This window comes from Dendropsophus ebraccatus, chromosome 6 (assembly GCF_027789765.1).
Source record: "Dendropsophus ebraccatus isolate aDenEbr1 chromosome 6, aDenEbr1.pat, whole genome shotgun sequence".
Lineage (NCBI taxonomy): Eukaryota > Metazoa > Chordata > Amphibia > Anura > Hylidae > Dendropsophus > Dendropsophus ebraccatus.
In genome coordinates this window covers 110206164-110225451 of record NC_091459.1, presented here as the reverse complement: position 1 = coordinate 110225451, position 19288 = coordinate 110206164, and the positions used below count along the sequence as shown (strand labels likewise).

At 41.5% G+C, this 19288-nt stretch overlaps 2 protein-coding genes across 3 annotated transcripts in view; both read left to right on the top strand.

Annotated features, from left to right (window-relative positions):
- The window catches only part of SLCO2A1 (solute carrier organic anion transporter family member 2A1), a 38825-nt gene extending 22323 nt beyond the window's left edge, over positions 1-16502 (top strand). The window contains exons 7-14 of the mRNA XM_069975650.1: positions 740-821; positions 6152-6316; positions 7846-8032; positions 9898-10027; positions 11951-12120; positions 12201-12265; positions 12915-13038; positions 13524-16502. Of these exons, the coding sequence (XP_069831751.1) occupies positions 740-821; positions 6152-6316; positions 7846-8032; positions 9898-10027; positions 11951-12120; positions 12201-12265; positions 12915-13038; positions 13524-13644 (1044 nt within the window). The 3' untranslated portion in view covers positions 13645-16502. The remainder of the gene's footprint in view (positions 1-739; positions 822-6151; positions 6317-7845; positions 8033-9897; positions 10028-11950; positions 12121-12200; positions 12266-12914; positions 13039-13523) is intronic.
- Positions 16503-17430: 928 nt separating this feature from the next.
- RAB6B (RAB6B, member RAS oncogene family) overlaps positions 17431-19288 on the top strand; it is a 49941-nt gene continuing 48083 nt past the window's right edge. For both annotated transcript variants that reach the window (XM_069975652.1, XM_069975651.1), the window contains exon 1: positions 17431-17672. The gene's annotated coding sequence lies outside the window, so the exon portion shown is untranslated. The remainder of the gene's footprint in view (positions 17673-19288) is intronic.

Genomic DNA, 19288 nt, shown 5'->3' with positions numbered 1-19288 from the left:
TACGTGCTGGCTAGATGAGATGTCTTTGACTCTGTTCCAGGTCAACCACTGGTTGTTATAAAAAAAGATCTAGCCTTGCTCCATGAGAAAAAATGGGCAAATCAGCTCTGCTAGGGCCTGTCTCCCTATTGTTCAACAAAATGACCACGCACTATAATGCTCATGAGCACCCTCCACACTCCCGAACTCCACCAGTCCGGTCAAGCAATCCAATATATACAATAAATGTGAAGGAAAGTGATTCGCTCACCACGTAGCCGCAATCTTCGGGTAGTGAAACCCAATATACTCCAACTATGTGGAGCACTATACTCACAGAGTCGATATGACTTCAGAAATCTTTTTTATTTTCTTATGTAGATAGATGCAGCATACCAAAAGTTACATGCTCACAGCTGATGTGACTCTCACATCCGGACGCCCAAGTACGTCCTCCTCGCGGACGTTTCGGAGGATACAGACTCCTCCTTCCATATCGCCAATAATCGATTGGTTTAATAGGGCCTTTACTCCTAAATATTTCCACCTCCCATTATCAGCAATGAAGAAATTTCATGAACTAGCCTTTTCAAAAGTTGACATCCTGTCCTACCGCATCACTGACTTTTCAGTTTGACCTGACCTTCTATTGTTAGCATATGGAGATAGCATGACATTGTGTAACCATTGGAGTCATATTTTTTTTACCATGTACAAAAACACCATGACTAAGTTTCTTTTTTTGTATTTTTCATGGCAGAAGTCAAATACAGAGGATAACATTCTAAGAAAGGTCCCGGATGCAACCAACGAGGAAAGTTCTTTATCCGGTTTTATTAAAAGTAAGGAGACGGCACCACAGGGACACCACGGCCAGCCATATCACAGGAAGGGCTGAGCACATTTCATTCCTCAAGTGCATGAAAATAATCCTGTCGGTTGCTTACACTGTGAATTTTTGTCCTTGAAGTACAGTTCAGTGATTAACAATAACATGAATCTCATGACTAGGAAGGTAAAAGCTGCCCAATGTGGAATTCCTGGCCCAAACTGGATAGAATATTGTAACTGAATTGTTTTCTTATCCACTGTTGCCTAAACTATGTCTCCTATGAGACCACGTCTACTGTTCTCATCACTTTAAAATGTTGGCCCAAATATTTCTAGATTTCTAGCAGTGAAACTTACATTCGGATACATTTTTTTTGTAATGAAATGAATAGTGCTGGAAAAAGTAACTGTAAGAATACCAGTTCTATAGATACTTTACTTTTGTTAAATTGGACATGATAGGACAAGGTCAGGAGTAAAGGCCCTTTTTGTGCTCCCTGAGGTGATAACTGAAATGGTGCGCTCAACCCAACAGTACAGTAACTGCAAAGTGTACTGTATACCTCTATAATATAATAGTCCTAGTCCTGGCTGGTCAGCTTTCCACCTCTATACCCAACCATTATTTGAGATCATGGGGTCAGTTCTGGCAACAGTGCAGAATAAAGAGTGTGTAGATATACATGCTTTACTGTATGATTTATGGCTCCATGGAACATGCCATCCTTCAGGGAGTCTACATTCTGCCGCCTGAGGTGAAATACTCATCTTACCTCATGGCAGGTACAGGCCTGGGTGGTGGAAGTCACCACCGATGTAAGTGTAAACTAAACCATGTTAACTATGGAATACATGATGACTTTTGTAAGGATCATATATAGAGTCACTTTTTTTGACAAGTAACAGTGGGTCAGGGTTCTATTGTTAGACCTGTCATTCAAAGAGGTTTTTCCCTTTAAGGGCCTTCTCTGTTTTGTAAAAAAGATTCCCTTTAAAAATAGCAAATCACAAAAAGTGGACCCGTAGAGATCGGGTCTCTTTGTTAAATTTAACAGTAAGGGGGAAATTTATCAAACATGATAACTCATCGCAAAGCCCCGATGGTTGTATCTACGGAGGCCAGCAGGGGGAGGGAGGGAGGACAGAACGCGTGCCAGGCGCACGCCTGTAAGCTCTTCCGCCTCCCCTCTCTCCCCTGCCTCTTTTTTAAGATAGTAACAGGGGCAGGGGACATCAGAGACGCGGCAGAGCTAGGGGACATCAGCTTATGGGATTTTTGTGATCCCATAAGCTGATGTAAAATCACGACCTGGGCATTGAGGCATCAATGATCCCAGGTCGTGAAAGGGTTAACAGGGAGAAATCTTCTGAACTGGGCAGATGCTCCAGCCGATAGCATTGCACGCAAGTTCACACAGTTCAATTTTCTGAGTGGCATCACTCTCCCTAGGTATTGATCCTACTGCAGGCCAAAAGATATCCTAAGCATATCAGTGTACACAGACACCTTCATCAGGGATAGGGCGTTTCCTCGGATTTTCTCCGGACCTATGGCATTGGTTGATTTGGGCAACTCATTTTTGTAAGGGGTGTCTCATAGCTATGAGCTAACTTCATGGACTTCTGGTTTCATAGAAACCAGGCAACAAGCGTTTCATTTCCCAGTAGTGCCACTACAAGTGAAATGAAACATTACACAGTTCCCATCGATAAAACTGGACTGTCTATACAGTGAGTAGTCAATGTAGACCCTCGAGAGGAACCGATGCTGACCTCGACGGCCGTCAGTTCACACAGTATATTGAATATCATCCGTTAGTCACATCGGCCTTCAAATTACTGTTCATAACATAAATTCACGAGCCTTATTTAGCAAATAGCAGCCATTATTTTTAGTAGTTCGCACAATGATTTATTTTTTGGACATTATTTAACCTTTTATTCCACTAAATCCAATGTTACCACCAAAGTATGCTAAACAGTCCGTCGTTTTAAATCTAAAATAACGGCCATAGAACATAATTGTTGTGTGAACATAGCCTTAAGTGTTAAACGACATCATTTAGCTTAAAGAAGAACAAAGGATCTGGGTGGCAAAATTTTTAAGTTTACGATCAGCTTGAAGCGAATCTGTCATTATTATCATTCTGCCTGATTGAGTCATTGAGAGCTTCTCCTCTCCAACCAGTCGTGACTGAAAGAGCTCTCTCTATAACTAAGCAGGGAGAGATCCATCAATCAAGGCCGGTGTGGTGGAGAGAAGCTGGAGTGGACTGACCTGCTGACTTGTGGTTCAGGCTGCATGGAAATGATGACAGGTTCCCTTTAAGGGCTACTTTACATGGAATGACTTTTAAAATTATTAACAAACAGTAACCTCAAACTGATCATTTTCAAGAAGCCACCAGACAGGCCAACCTGAACACTCTTTATTTGATATTTCCATTTGTTTGCATAGTAGAACCAATAGAAAGTCTATCTTTATGGTCAGTTCATTGGCAGGATTAAGGAATTAATATTTGTTTTAGTTGCTGAACAGGTAAGGTTTATAGCTTGGCAGCAGATGTGACGGGATTTACTTCAGCATAGAAGCCATTATGAGAGAACAGGAAAGTGTAAAGTTCTAGCACAACCTATGAGCGTCCCAACACAAAGCTTTCTCTTGTTTGCTGCAATGACCATAACTTTTCCAAGAAATATTTGGCGCTAGTCGTAGTCAATCACACAACCATTCAGGAACAGTAATAAGAAGAATTTTGGCAAGAACACGCTTGCATATGCATCTAACTTGGCAGTGAGGGTCAGCATGTGCTGACTATTGTCCAGGAGCCTTTAATAACTCAAGACATGTCAAATGTAACTAGATAAATAAGCCGAAAACTGCCACAAAACTTCACGTAGAGTTTACGTACTCAGAAGTCAAGCTTTATAAACCTTGCTCTATAACTTTTACAGCTCAGTTTTCACTTGGCTGAAGTTACTATAAACTGACTTGTTATCCATTTCATAGGGTTTCTTCAGGACAAGCACTGATCTTGGGGTCCCTATGGAACCTTGTTCTTTTGACATGTGTTAAGTAGATTGTTCTATCCCCGGGCAGGAAGCCACTTCCACTTCAAAGACTTTAAGAAATGTGGCTGCCAAGGGTCGGGCATTAGTTATCAGTATTTAACCAAGCAACTTGACTGGTGACAGATACTTGGGTGGGAGTCAAGTGCTTTTTACAAATAAGTCTTTTCTGGGGTTATTGATTCCCTTCATCGAACACCCAGAATCTGAACACCCAGACCCCTACCAATCAAAACTTTTCAAATCAAGAATTGAGATACAACAGCATCCTCAAGTACAGAAAACCATAAAGTGTCGCTGTCATTATAACTTTCAAAATCTAAATCAAGAGTAGATGTGATATTAAGCAAGTGTTCAATTTACTTTTTTTTTTAGTTAACATGGAAAACACGGCACTTCCTGTGTTTTTTTTCCCCGAAGAGTCTAAACGCAGGAAGTCCAGTGTTCCCAGGTCATCTGCACTCACAGAGAAGGCCAGTCATGTGATTGATGGATACATTGAGCCGTGGCCGGTTCCTTTTCCCTGGCCGAATTCACTAATAGGCGCATGCTTCCGGCCAGCTGTGCGTCTGACACTGTGCCTGGTGCAACAAATCTACACCTGCTTCCAGCAGGTATAGATTTGAATCATGATTTAGGCCACGCCTCCTCCCTGCCTTGCCGCACCCCCCTTCCCCGAGACCCTCTGCCCACCTATAAGGGAGCGGGGGATAAGGCAGGCATATATGCCAGGGAGAAGGGGCAAATATGCGCCTTCTCCCTGGCTTACACCCCAGCCATAAGTTTGATAAATGTCCCCTCATGTTTAGACTCTTTTTTTTTTCAACCAGCACTAGGCTAATTTCTGGTAACTTCAGATTTGTTTTATAGCATGATAAGAAAAAAAAAATAATGAATATTAATTGTAACCTTGCTTTATCACATCTACTGTCGATTTAGATTTTGAAAGTTATAACAACAGTGACACTTAAAGCATTTATTTTTTCACCAAGAAAATACAGGCAACATTTCGACCCAAAAGAGTCATTGTCAAGCATTGACAAATGATAAAATGTTGCATGTACTGTATGTTCCTTTATGACCAAGTAAACACTTGAGGTTTCTACACTAAAGATGCTGTCAAGTGTCTATTCTTGAGGTCTGTTGGGTGCCAACTATTTGCATTGTTGGCCCACTGACGTGCACCCTAACATCCCTGAAGATTATTTGCCCACTGAAGTGGCAGGGACATGTTTAGTTATTCACAGTAAAAGAACAGGATTCTGTTACAGTAGGTTTTCTTTTTGTTGATAAAGAATAAACATACACGAATAACAACATGAACAAAACCAATGAGAGTACTAATACCAATAAGACAATAATCATACAGAGGCAAACATCAGTCACCAAAGTAGAAAGTGAAAGATGATCAATGTAACCATTGGTATAACCGTACTAAGGCATGAATAATAACACATAAACATACATAAAGGTAAAGAGCAAGTCGGTGGGGATTGGAGTCGTAATAACCATTTATAACAAAAAAAAAAAGGGAACTAAAGAGAGTAGAACTTACTGTAAGTCCTTTACAAAGGTAAGGTCACACAGTCATACTCTGATATAGAACAGGAATACGTATGACAACCTTGGCTTTGTATATAGGCAATATGGGGGAGGGTATCCGGGGAACTTTGCCCACAGCGCCACCCACTTTACCCTGACATAACACAACAAATGAGGCATACTTACTCCCCCTTCCTCTTCTCTGTGATCTTCTGTTCCTGACATGTTTCTGATGTGCCCGCTTCTGTTCTATGGCTGGCTTATTGTGTTATGGCAGGCAGAGGCTGCAGGCAAAGTTCAAGTTATCCCTAGACAACCTCTTTAAGGGTTGTCCTACCAAGCTAAAGGTGCCCCTACACTTAGACTAAAAAAAGCTGAAGGTGCCTCCTGTTCAAGGTATATGGTAGCCAACTAACTCTCCATCGATAGATGATTTCGGTGGAGATAAGGGTTGGTCTTGTTAGATTTTTTCTACCTGATCCTATTGTTCTCAGAGGGATAAGCCAGTGTCAGAGCTGTCTAACTGAAGCTTACCCTTTCCCATAGAGAACACATGACTGTTCAGCCATGCCAAATGTTTATGTCTATAAAGAATTTGGAAGGGTTGAACGGGTGGAGATAATATTTACATTGAATTATCTACTAGTTATATGTAAGAGTCTGACTTGTCTATGGCCACAGATGTATACTTTCATGATTTGGTAAAAAATGCTACTTTCTCCATTTGCAGAGTTCCCCCGCTACTTTGCGCGTCTGCTCATGAACCCGCTCTTCATGATCCTGGTCCTGTCTCAGTGCAGTTTCTCATCAGTCATTGCTGCCCTGTCCACCTTCCTCAACAAATATCTAGAGAAGCAATATGGATCCAGCACTTCATACGCCAACTTTCTCATTGGTAAGTGATACATGATGACATTGAGAACGTGGATGCACTATGGAGAACAATAAATAAAACTCATGAAATTCATGGATTTCTGTTAATATTCATCTTCTTCCAGCTGGCAGCGTATTCTTATTGTCAGAGAAGAATCTTGGGAAACCTTGCTTTTTTTCTCAGCACATATTGTCTTATGAATCTAAAATATGCAATGTGAGAATGCAGATGCTTTTTAAAGAAAAAAATTAATAATTGAAACATCCATCATTGTATTTAGAAGCCTTGAAAGCCCGAACAGGAAAGTAATGTTTAGTTACCTAATGGTTTCCAGGTTTTCTGGAGGCAGATATACAGTGAAATGTTATTGGACTCAGTTATGCTGGTGTTGGTGTGCCAGGGAACACACTAAAAGCCAAGCAAAGTTTGTGAGTGTCCACCCTCACTAAATTCTGGGATGATTAATTTCCTGCTTTATCTTTATAGCATCTATAGCGTTGTGTTTTCTGATACTGAGCTCTAAATTCTTAAAGGAGAAGTCCGGCGAAAATTTTTATTAAAGTATTGTATTGCCCCCCAAAAGTTATACAAATCACCAATATACACTTATTACCGGAAATGCACTTACTACTGCATCAAGGCTTCATTTCCTGGATAACATGGTGATGTCACGACCCGACTCCCAGAGCTGTGCGGGCTGTGGCTCCTGGAGAGGATGATGGCAGGGGAATGTTTGGTGTCCCTCCAGTGCCCTGTGTCCCTCAGTGTCCCCCTGCCATCATTCTCTCCAGCAGCCACAGCCCACACAGCTCTGGTAGTCTGGTCGTGACATCACCATTTTATCCAGGAAGTGAAGCCTTGATGCAGTAGTAAGTGCAGGGGAAAAAAGCACTTTATAAGCATTTCCCGTAATAAGTGTATATTGGTGATTTGTATAACTTTTGGGGGGGCAATACAATACTTTAATAAAAAATTTCGTCAAACTCCCCTTTTAACATTGACACCACAAGTGCATATGGCCTCCACTAGGGGGAGCTTAGGCGCATACTGCATACTGTTTATACATTAAACTCAATAAGACATCTGTATGCAGTAAGTTCCTAAGTGTCATTTCAGTGTTGGCTATAAGCCTTAACAACTTTATCATTAAACTAAATGTAAATGCAGGAGATTCTGAGCTTTGTATCTGGAAAACTGAGCTGCAACCAAAAATATATCATGAACTGAATCAGGAAAGAATTTACAGCCTAAAATTATATGGTGTTAGAAGGTGGAAAATCAGTGATAGATACTTCCTGGTCTTAGGACCTACTAACAACCTTGCCCCAATTCAGTTACAAGTGCTATCGCTGTGGAAGCATGATCCACTCTGCAGATTGCAATTCTCCCATAGATTACACTTAGGATCCATACACACAGTAATGTGATGGTGCTGTCACATTAGGATGAATACATGTCACCTTTTATTTACTTATAATTGACATACCTATTTTATTTATGGTTGTTTAACTGATTTAATACTAATTCAATCAAATGTATTGTGTATGCAGGTGCTGTGAATTTACCGTCTTCTGCTCTGGGAATGCTCATTGGAGGAATCATAATGAAGAAATATTGTTTTTCTGCCAAGACCATTCCTCGCTTTGCAGTAACTGTTCTGTTTACATCTATTATGCTCTGTATACCTCTCTTCTTCATGGCCTGCCCAACACAGAAGCTGGGAAACTTAAGCAGCAGGTACAAATATCTACCACTATTGTGTAGTAGCCATGATACTTATGTTGCCATGTTTTGGGGACAATTGACCTTTATTTTGATTGGTGATAACTAGTGATGAGCGAACTTGCCGAATGTTTGGGTTCACCCAAACCTGAATACTTGTATTTGACTCAAGGTGGCTGGAGAATTTGCATGCAGCCCTAAGAAGTCTTGGAAAACATGAATACAGCCATAGGCCACAGGCTGAATCCAGGTTTTCCTGGCAGCTCTAGGGCTGCTTTCCTGTTCTCCAGCCGCCAGGAGTCAAATGTGAGTGTTCAAGTTCAGGCGAACCCGAACATTCAGCAATTTCACTCTTTACTGGTAATAAGTGTTCGCACCCTCACTGATCAACAAGTTATCACCTACCTTGTGAATAGGGAATCATTTTTAATCTTTGGATGACCCCCTTAAAGGCAACCTGTCAGCTCCCTAATGCCCCATGCCCTCATTATCTGTTAGCTGTAGTGCAGAGGCACAATGTGCATAAGCTTTCTATCATGCCCAACTTCTATTAAAAACAACTTTTATTGGCTGTCCCGGGTCATGGTCATGGTCATGGTTGCTGGGGAATCTAGTGTCTTCTCGGCCCGTCTTCCCTTCCTGCTCACTCAGGCTTGATTGACTTCATGCAAAGCCTGGCACTCAGGGTGTCAAACTGCTCCATATACATAGGAAACAATAAACTGGGACTGACCCCACATTCGATGGGAGAGTTTCTCAGGCATTCTATGTTATGTGTGCAGAGGCTATTGTGTATGGAGGCTGGGCTGTGAGCGTCATCTATCGTGAAGGCACAAACTCTGTTTCATTTATATACCGGTGTCACCTTTAACTGTAATAAAGAGGACACATATAAAAAGTTGTCTATATAGAACAGCAAGTCTCAGCTTAGTTTTGAAGAAAATCTGTACTGACAGTGCCCCCAAAACTACACCGTGTTGTAGTGGTTCTTATGCCGTGTCCAGCTTGGGGGTCGGCCTTTCTCCTGGGACCAGTATTTTGAAGAAAAAATACTTTTATTGCTGCGACTCAGCTGTTCGGGGAGTCAATCTGGTGTGGCCTACAGCATCTTTGCCCTAGGCCTGCGACGCCTCTTCCCTAGGGCATGGGTGCTCTAGACCATGCCAAATTGACTCCCTGCCCCACCACGCCAACAGAAGTAGTTTTTCTTAAAAATACAGGCACCAAAGAAAGGCCGACCCCCACTCCAAACATAGCGTGAGGCCGTAATGGTGATTTGGGCAGCTACATGTTGTGTACAGATTCGCTTTAAGTCTAGTGTCCAAAATTAAAACTGCAAGATTTCAAGATTATTTTATAATATACAGTAGATATTAAAATGAAAAAATGGGAAGTTGCAAATTTTGTGGAAAAATTGCTACTTTTCCCCTTATGCATCTGTCATACCAAGGGCAGGGTTGCTTGCCCTGTAAATATGCTGTGGAATCCCTACTGCAAATCTGCACTGTGTGAACATACCCTTAGAGAACATAACTAGGTAATGGAATGTAATCTGATACTTGACCAAAGAAAAATCAATACTTGACACCTCTGGAGGAAATGTGTCTCCAATATAAACATTGTAAATTAGATTTATGAGACATCGTAATATTTGCCCAAATACCAAACACGCCTTAGAATATTTGGCAGGGATATAATATAACCTGCTTGACATTAAATACTGTATCGTGAAACTGTAGTTCCCTCCATGTAACTTTCCATATGTACTTTTCTATTGATTATTTTTATTGAGTACATGTAAGTCAGTAATCCACCATAATAAATCACTCATGAGCTGCCTTTTAAATCGCATCCAACTGAAAAATTGTAATGTTTTGCAGAACAAATGTGACTTGCATCCAGCAATGTGCTTGCCCAGAACACGCTTTCCACCCAGTGTGTGGGTCTGATGGAGTGGAATACCTGTCTCCTTGCCATGCCGGATGTAGTACTTTCAATACATCATCATCGGTGAGTAATCCACATAGCATTGTTAACATTCCTGCAAGTTTATAATTGTAAAATTGGCTCCAGTGCCAAGATGATTTACCTAATATACCAGTCAGGATTATGGGAATGGAAGAAGGGGTGAATGTCCAGGGACCTCCAGCACCTAATAGTTTTTACCACCATCTTCCCTCAACTTTTGTTATGTTTTTGATGGGAACCCTTCCGCTATCCAGCTGCTGCTAAACTACAATTCCCATCATACCTAGACAGCCAACGCTAAAACTTTGGCTGTCCAGACATAGTGGGTGATGTAGATTTGCAACAGCTGAAGGGCTGAAGGTTCCCCATTCCTGCCCTAGTGGATGCCATCCATTATTTGACACTAGTATTGGTGGGGGAACTTCTACAAAATTACTTTCCCCAATGCCAGTTCTGCTCATAAGACAGAAAGAATATATTCATGTCATAATCTACAAGTCTGTAAATGTATGGATATCCTTAGAGATACTTCTTCTTCTGCTGTTCTATCTATGCCAGCCTTTAGCATCCAATGAGAATGATGGTCTGTTTTAGATGCTAAAGCTTGGATACATGGATACAAAGATAAACTAGACATACTTATTGGTCCTCTCAAGGCTGTCTATTTTATTAAGCTGGCTTCTGCTCCCACTACTCCACAGAAACTGCCCTCACTAAAGTGGCCAAAGACCTGATAACTGCCAAAGCCTCACGCCAATACTCTGTGTTCCTTCTTCTTGACCTATCTTCTGCCTTTGACACAGTTGACAATTCCCTCCTCTTACAAACTCTTTCATCCCTTGGTGTCACCAGCTTGGCCCTCTCTTCTCTTTACAACTGCACTTTTAGTGTGTCCCACACCACTTTCTCTCCTTACCCACTTACTGTTGGTATCCCCCAAGGCTTTGTGCTAGGGCCTTTCCTCTTCTCCATCTGAACTTTTGGCCTGGGACACTTCATAGAATCCCACGGCTTCAAGGACAACCTCAATGCCGATGGCACTCAAATCTACTTCTCTTATCCAGATGTCACCTCTCTGCTATCCAGGATCCCAGAGTGTCTGTCAGCTATATCTTCCTTTTTCTCCTCCCGCTTTCTAAATCCATCTCTCAATCACAATCAATGGCTGCACTCTGTCCCCCATCCCCCAAGTCCGCTGCCTTGGGGTCACCTTTGATTCCACCATGTCTTTTAAACCCCACATTCAGACCCTGACCACCTCCTGCCACCTTCATCTCAAAAACATTTAACAAATCTGCTTTTTTCTCAAACCTCACTTAACAAAACTGTTAGTTCATGCTCTCATAATCTCTTGCTTGGACTATTGCAACATCCTCCTCTCTGACCTTCCATCTAACACCCTTGCTCCCCTCCAGTCTATCCTTAACTCTGCTGCCCGACTAATCCACCTTTCTCCTCGCTTTGCCTCTGCGTCTCACCCCTCCCCATCTCTTCACTGGCTCCCTATTGCCCAATAAATTCATTTTAAATTGTTGACCTTGATGTACGAGGCCATCCACAACCTGTCCCCTCCGTATATCTCTGACCTGATATCCCGCTACCATCCCTCACGCAACCTCCAATCTTCCATTGGCCTACTTTTGTGCTCCCCCTTGTTCGTACCTCACACAGACACCTCCAAGATGTTGTCTGAGCCTCCCCATACTCTGGAACTCACACATCTTTAATAACCCTGCACCAAACTTTGACTGGCTGCTCTTTACCTTCTGTCTCCCTCTCCCTGTAGATTGTAAACCCTCATGGGCAGGGTCCTCCATCCCCTATGTACCAGTCCGCCATTTACCTTATTCATGTAACGTGTTTTGATCTTGATGTTCCTATGTGTCACCCCCTATTCCTTGTATAGTGCTCTGGTACCTTAAAAATAAATATTAATAATAAAGTATATTTTCTTATTTAATCCAGGTGTATACAAACTGCTCATGTATCAGTAATAGTTTCCTCATGGGAACGGCCCGGTCAGGATCCTGCCCTGTCAGCTGTGCCCATCTCCTACTTCCTGTAATATTCCTCATATCCTTTGCCGCACTTATTGCCTGCCTGTCCCATAATCCTCTCTACATGATGGTGTTAAGGTATGTAGATATACAGATGGAGGATATTATTGAAACTAATAAAAGGGTACAAACCATATAATGTTGTCTTATTGTTTTAGGGTGGTACCTCAGGATGAGAAATCATTTGCCATCGGAGTCCAGTTTCTTCTTATGAGACTTTTGGGTGAGTTATGAAGATTAGGAAACAAAGCAACATTCAATCTTGGAATCTACTGTATCACAGAGGCACCCAACAAATCCTACACCACTGGTGTGAACTCAGGCTTAAAAACTGACCCAGATACTCACAGAATAAAGTTAGCATGTCAATGTTATCATTAGAGATGAGCGAACCGGGTTCGGGTTCGAGTCGATCCGAACCCGAATGTTCGGTATTTGATTAGCGGGGGCTGCTGAACTTGGATAAAGTTCTAAGGTTGTCTGGAAAACATGGATACAGCCAATGACTATATCCATGATTTCCACATAGCCTTAGGGCTTTATCCAACTTCAGCAGCCACCGCTAATCAAATGCCGAAAGTTCGGGTTTGGATGGACTTGAGCATGCTCGTGGTTTCGCTCATCTCTAATTATCATATATTAACCCATAATAAACCGTACTTCCACTGGAAAAGCATACTGATAGGGTAACCGAGAAACTAGACTGAGATTACCATGGGGACAGGGACCAATCTGAGTGATGAGAATCTCTGTACTGCGCTGTGGAGTATGTTGGCGTTCTAATAGTGAATAAAATATTAATAATAATGAATAACTTCTTAAAAGAGATGGGACGAGGTGACTAACTGTATGTCTTTGTATTTATGTCTCAGCATGGCTGCCAGCCCCAGCGCTCTTTGGACTCGCCATTGATTCGGCCTGCATACAGTGGTCTACATCTTGCAGCCAGAAGAGAGGAGCATGCCGATATTATGACAATGACCTTCTGAGAAGCAGGTACTTAACTATACTAGTGTACAATGGGCATTAGCTTGGCTTTTAATTTTACTCATTATAAGTAATATAAAGTTTCGGTGTTTAGGCCAGTGGAGGAGTGAAGAGATGCAATCCCTGTACATATGATATTAGTACATATGACTTGTCTCTCCATGTTTGATCTAAACATAGGGTGGGGGATTAAAGGGGTATTCTAACTGAAATAATCTTATCTTCTCTGCACCAGGTAGGGGCCCCCATTCCCTTGAATGGCGCAGTGGTTTAGCATGCATAGTGATAAACTATGCATGCATTTCCACCGCTAGGTCTGTAGACAATAGAGATCACCATTCAGTTAATATTAGCAACGTAGCATTTGCTGCTGTGGGTTCCCTAGGGTACGAGGGAATCATAAGAAGTAGTAAGCAGGAGCTCAGCATGTATCTTTTACATAGGGCAACACAATACTGTGGTATAAGATGAAATGAACAATCCTCTCTCCGTAGGTACCTTGGCCTCCAGATGGGATACAAGGGCTTGGGTGTACTGCTGCTGAGTTTCATTGCCTGGAAAGTAAAGAAGAGCAGAGAATACAATTTACAAGAGAAGAATTCTGGTGTGGCGTAGCTTCCCTCCTCCATAGCTCAGGCTGCTGGATAAAAGCCCTTTGACTTTCCTTAAAACTGTATTCCTGGTGGGCCAGACACCGCAGGCTCTGCCAGAGGCCCTCTTAGCAATGCACATTACTGAAGTCATGATCAGAAGGACAGGACGTAAAACAAGTTGGGAAAATCAAAGTTCACCTGGAGGAGAAGACGCAAGCGCCCATTCCATTGCTGCACAGACGTACAAGTACAATTGCACTCATATTCACAAGTATGTATGTATATCATTTAACCATCCCAATCCTGCTGCTGTACATAGAAGGAACGACAGTGTTGGAGCCTGGAATGATGGACTCGTATCAGATTGGACTATGGATACCCGGCAGAGCCAAAAAAAACCCACACTCCTCCTTTTAACCATATTTAATCTGCCATTGCCGCAAACATTTTTCCCACAAGTTTTGACTATTTGAGGTTGAAACATGGAGGCGGCGGTCTAGTCCAATGCTATTATCTAACTGCAGGGCGTCATCCAGTTTCCAGTGGTCAAACTAGAATATCTCAGCTACAAAGCCGAAGAGTTGGGCTGTAACCAAAGCCGAGCCTGTAAAACGAAGAGCTGGAGTCACGGAGTTATGAAAGACAGATGTGCAACTTCATTTCACTATCGGCCAGAGGAGTGAGAACTTTTTCCATGATCACAATCTTGGAGAGTGCAGAAAGTCTTATTGTGCTGCTGTACATGGTGTGAATTAAGTCGAGTAGGTGGGCCAAAGCCAACAATCTAAAGTGTATGGCGGAGCCCATGTCGACATGCCTGATTCTTTCCATCTATAGGATGAGTGAAATAGGCAAGCACGCTCAGTCAAGTCATGTGTATATATTTATGAGGAACATGGGGGAAGGAGGCAGCATCTTCTTCTTTATTTCTCTATTATCAACCTAACAAAATCCCCCCACCATATGCTCTATTAGAAGTTAATATAGGGGCCTTCCTATTTATTATGGACTGACTACATAAAGTAGATCTTACATTGGGGCCACTGACATCTAGCAATTTTCTAAAAGATGAAAATATATTTATTATCTGTAGAAATCCTATTTTGGCTCCTAGACATAAGATATGATTTGAAAGGGGGGGGGGGGTAAAAGTATTGAAAGGACAATGTAATACGGCTTTAGATGAAATTGTATTTTTATATCCTATTTATAATTTATTCCCTTCATCCCAGTTGTGATTCTGCCCCCTAGTGGTAGAACAAGTTGAAGCTCATGAGCCAGAAAACTAAGCCAAAGAGTCAATCTACCAAGATCTTAGAGAAGATGTATAATGACAAGGCAGGATATAGTTATAGACAAAGCAGGATACATGTATATAGACAATCTATGGAAAATCATGCTCCCTGATACTGGACTGCACAATGGGAAAATGGGACCTGAATCTGCAGAACACTGTAGGAGTGGATGACATGACTTTGTTACATTGACTTTGATAAGTTTGGTTGTTCAGACCCCCAATAATTGCTAGAACCGGCTGCAAGAAGCGCTTTCTCCCTAGCTTGTTGCTTTCCTAGTCTCGCTGCAGGAAACTAGAGGTTCCATAGAAAGTATATAGAGCTTGTTTCCTTCAGTAATACAGAGAGTTCATTGAGCCAGAGAGAGAAGCACTTAGACGAGCGCTTCTCCAGGCCTTTCTAGCAATCAGTGGCAATCTGAGGACCTAGACCCGACCATTTAAAATGTTTAAAGTCTCGGTGAAGCAGTAGAGAGATTACAGATTTTGAATGGAATTACTATTTAACATTTCGCTATAATGCGTATACTTTGCCTTATGATTGCCTTAGCTACTTTACTGTACACGTTGAACTTAGTACTGTTCTCATTATCTAGTTGTCTTCATGGTAATCCATCAAATGTCCTCAGTTTGGTCAGTGTATGGGTATGTATGGGTAATACCCATATATATTATCAGTGAAGTCCTTAAAGGAAATATGTCACCCAGATTTTTATTTTTTACTGATCAAAGCCAACAGATTTTGTGTGTCCTATGAAAAAGTCACTGTTTCTAGCAGCTCTTCATTTTGCTTCATAGATGAGGATCATAAGTATGGCATAATAGGAAATATAGACACCCCCTTAAAGGGAGATGATTGTTTACTGATCAGCCCAGACTCCCATGGCGCGTATACACAGAGAGATTTATCTGACAGATTTTTGAAGCCAGGAATGGATTTGAAAAGAGGAGAAATCTCAGTCTTTCCTTTATGACCTGTTCCCTGTTTATAGTCTGTTCCTGGCTTTGACTTAAACAATCTGTCTGTCAAATCTCTCTATGTAAATGCAACATTAGATCAGAGCACAGATCATGTACAGATCCTGTCATATGGATCAGTAACAAGGTTGTCCTCTGACATGTTTCCATGACAGAACAGAAGCTTCATCGGGGTTAATTCTAACTTATATATTTATATATAAGGTATCCTTTTCTTTTAAATACTCTATGACATTTACCCCTTTGAATGTTCCAGTTTATTATTTGTACAGATGCAATAGATTCAGTGAGAAATCCTCAAAACACCTAAGAACAAACTGCATCTCAGAGCAATAATGTGTCCATTATATATTAAAGGGTTTATCCAGGATTACCTATAGCGTCCATTAACAGCACCACTGCTGGGCTAAGGTTATGTGAAGTATTACAACTCAGCCGCATTAAATTCAATAGAACTGAGCTGAAATACCACACATGATCTGAGGGCAAGAGTGGCGCTGTTTGTGGAAGGAAGTAGCTCTTTTTTTTTTCATCTAGGACAAAGTCTCCAAGCTGAAGAACTGGCGTGTTCAGAATTGTTCTGGCCAGGTCTACTTAGATTTATAGTTCTTCTATGGCCAGCTAGCTACAAGTTGCCTACCTCTGGAATATTGCTACAATAAGTGTGTGTGTATATAAGACATGAGAAAAAAATATGGTGAAGCCGTTCTCTGTGGTGCAGAATTGTCATTGTTGTAAATACTTTGTACCAGGCTGTATGTATATGGGGGCACAATGCTTTGCCCTGTCTTTGTTTTTGGCTCCGGTAGCTGTTATAGTCTTACCCGGGCATTCTGTTCTATTTCTCACTGTTAACCTAACACTGGTAAGCTGTTATTATGTGTGTTATGTAAATTATATATATAAACATTTATATGTATTTAAACAGAGTATTGTCTGTTTCTTTTTGGGTGATAATGGATGTACATGGAAAATAGACCTCCACATGGCTGTAAGAGCTGACCCTCTACAAGAAAGACTAGTCTTATGTCCAATAGGGAGGTTTATTTATCCCTTATTAATTATGGGAACTACCCCAACAAATTATAACCAATAACTTCAATACACCCTATTAAGTTACAACACTTCTGCTTACTGTAGTGCAGCGATATCCTATATGTTATGTCACACAATCCCCATTCCATTGCATTGGATGGTCATTAAAGAGACTCTGTCAGTAGGCTTATGCTGTCCTATCTAAGGGTGGCATAAACTATAGACAGATAAGCTGAAAAGAATGATGTATCACTTACATTCTTCTGTGTAGCTGATTCAGAGATATATTCCTGAATAACCTGGACAATAAGTAGTCCTCTCCATTATTTGCATGAGCCCAGTAGTCCTAAATATTCATGAGAAGCAGAAAACTCCGCCTACCAGCTGCTGATTGGCAGTTATTTATCCATGCTGTGTATAGGCATTCAACTGTCAATCAGCAGCTGGGGGTGGAGAAAGGGTGCGGCAAGAATCCTGTTCTCCTGCATATTAGGAGAACGGCTGAAGAGAATGTAGTAACTAATACACCTATCTGTTCAGCATTTCTGTCACTAGTTTATGATGCCCTCATTTCAGGCAGCATAAACCTAGACCTAGTGACAAATTCCCTTCAAAGAAAATGACACTGTAATAAAGCAAGCCCCTTTCCACTGCTCTGAGGATACAGGAGCACAGGGGAAAGAAGAGAATGATGGGATTTGTGGTTTTCAGCATATGAAAGGTGTACTTCACTCCTGCAAGTTGTGAGTAGTTTTCGAATTTTAAAACGGATCAATGAGTAATGCCAAGGTCCTGTTTATACCATTTTCTCTCCCCTGAGGGTTAAACAGCAATTAGCTGTCACCCAATAAATTCCAGAAAAAGTCTTTACTTACTCTCGAGCAGCAATGCCCACTGCAGGTACAGGCTCTAAGAAGAAGTGTAGCTGGGGCAGATCCCAGGCCCGATCTGAAGCCCTGAAAGGTCCTATGTTAGCCATGGGACTCATGTTCAACTTCTCTCCATAGATTCTCTCTGTCCTAAACTCCACTTTCTCCCCCTTTCTCAAGAAGGAACTTTGATGAATCACCAGGATGAAGTAGATTCTCTGAATCTATTTATCTCCAAGCGATCCTGGATTTAGGTCTCATTGGAAGCCCTTGCCAAAGGAGAGACTATGCTAAGCAGTGCACATCCCACCAGTCTGGAAGGCCAAGCATAGACTAACACTAACATTTCTTCTCTCGGTAGAGTGGCCTGGGCCTAGAGCAACTTTCTTCCCAATTTTAAATGTTCCCAGTACAAGTTTATGAGACAATGTTTAGTGCCTGGGTAAACACCTTACTCACAGCCAGATATGATACAAATGTAATAGCAGTATAACCATGGATCAAAATGTCACAAAAACAATACAAAATTACAAAAACCTATGAAATAAACACACCATCAACTACCACCCGTTAAAAGGCCCGCATTATGCACAGTGGGACACTGCAGATGTTAATGTATCACATACATCACAGGCATCTATTTAACATACAGTTCTTGAACCTTTCATATTAGAGAATTTATAATAAATTCCTGTATAGGTGATGTAAGGTGATTCGAAAAATCCCAGTTAATGACAGAGATCATAGCAGGAGACGTAGCTGTTTATAGTAGATGCAGTATATGGTACATAAACCCATGATCAGCTGTTATGAACTCTTCAAAATTACAAAGATTTGTGATGCATCCACTAGAGGGCAGCATTCTCCAAGACAGCAGGAGGGAATACTGATTACATCATGCGCGCGATTTGGGAAAAAGAGAGAATTCTGTGCATATTTTTAAAACCTTATGTTCAGTACTCATTCAATATTCTTCTGTTCATAATTACAACTAATTATCAGTATAGAGTTGTGTATACTCAGCTCTAGGAAAGGATCGCTCTGCCCAGGAAAAACACCTGAAACTAACCGGTTCTACTGAACTTTCATTTTTTTTCTTTGTGTTTTTGCATAATTGTCAGATGTCAGAGAATGGTAAATGGCAACTTAGCAGTCACACAGAGCATTATTTGTCTATGTATAATATATACAATCTTAGAGGGAAGGCTCCGCTCTAAAGACAATCGGCCTTACTTGGACGATTACCGGCCGCTTTGGCAGATAATCGTTTTGTGTAATTGCACATGTTGTAAGGCAACAATCAGTCGGCATACACAATGTCAGCTGATCGTAGTTTTTCAACATGCTGAAAGATCCCGATCATGGCAGCAACAGTCTGCTGCTCCTCACTCTGTGTAATAGGAGCGGTGGCAGCAGACCGTCACTGACTTCAATGGTCAGCCAAAAGGATCTAAGGATGGTTTAGATGGGCCTTCCCGCTGTTCCCACTC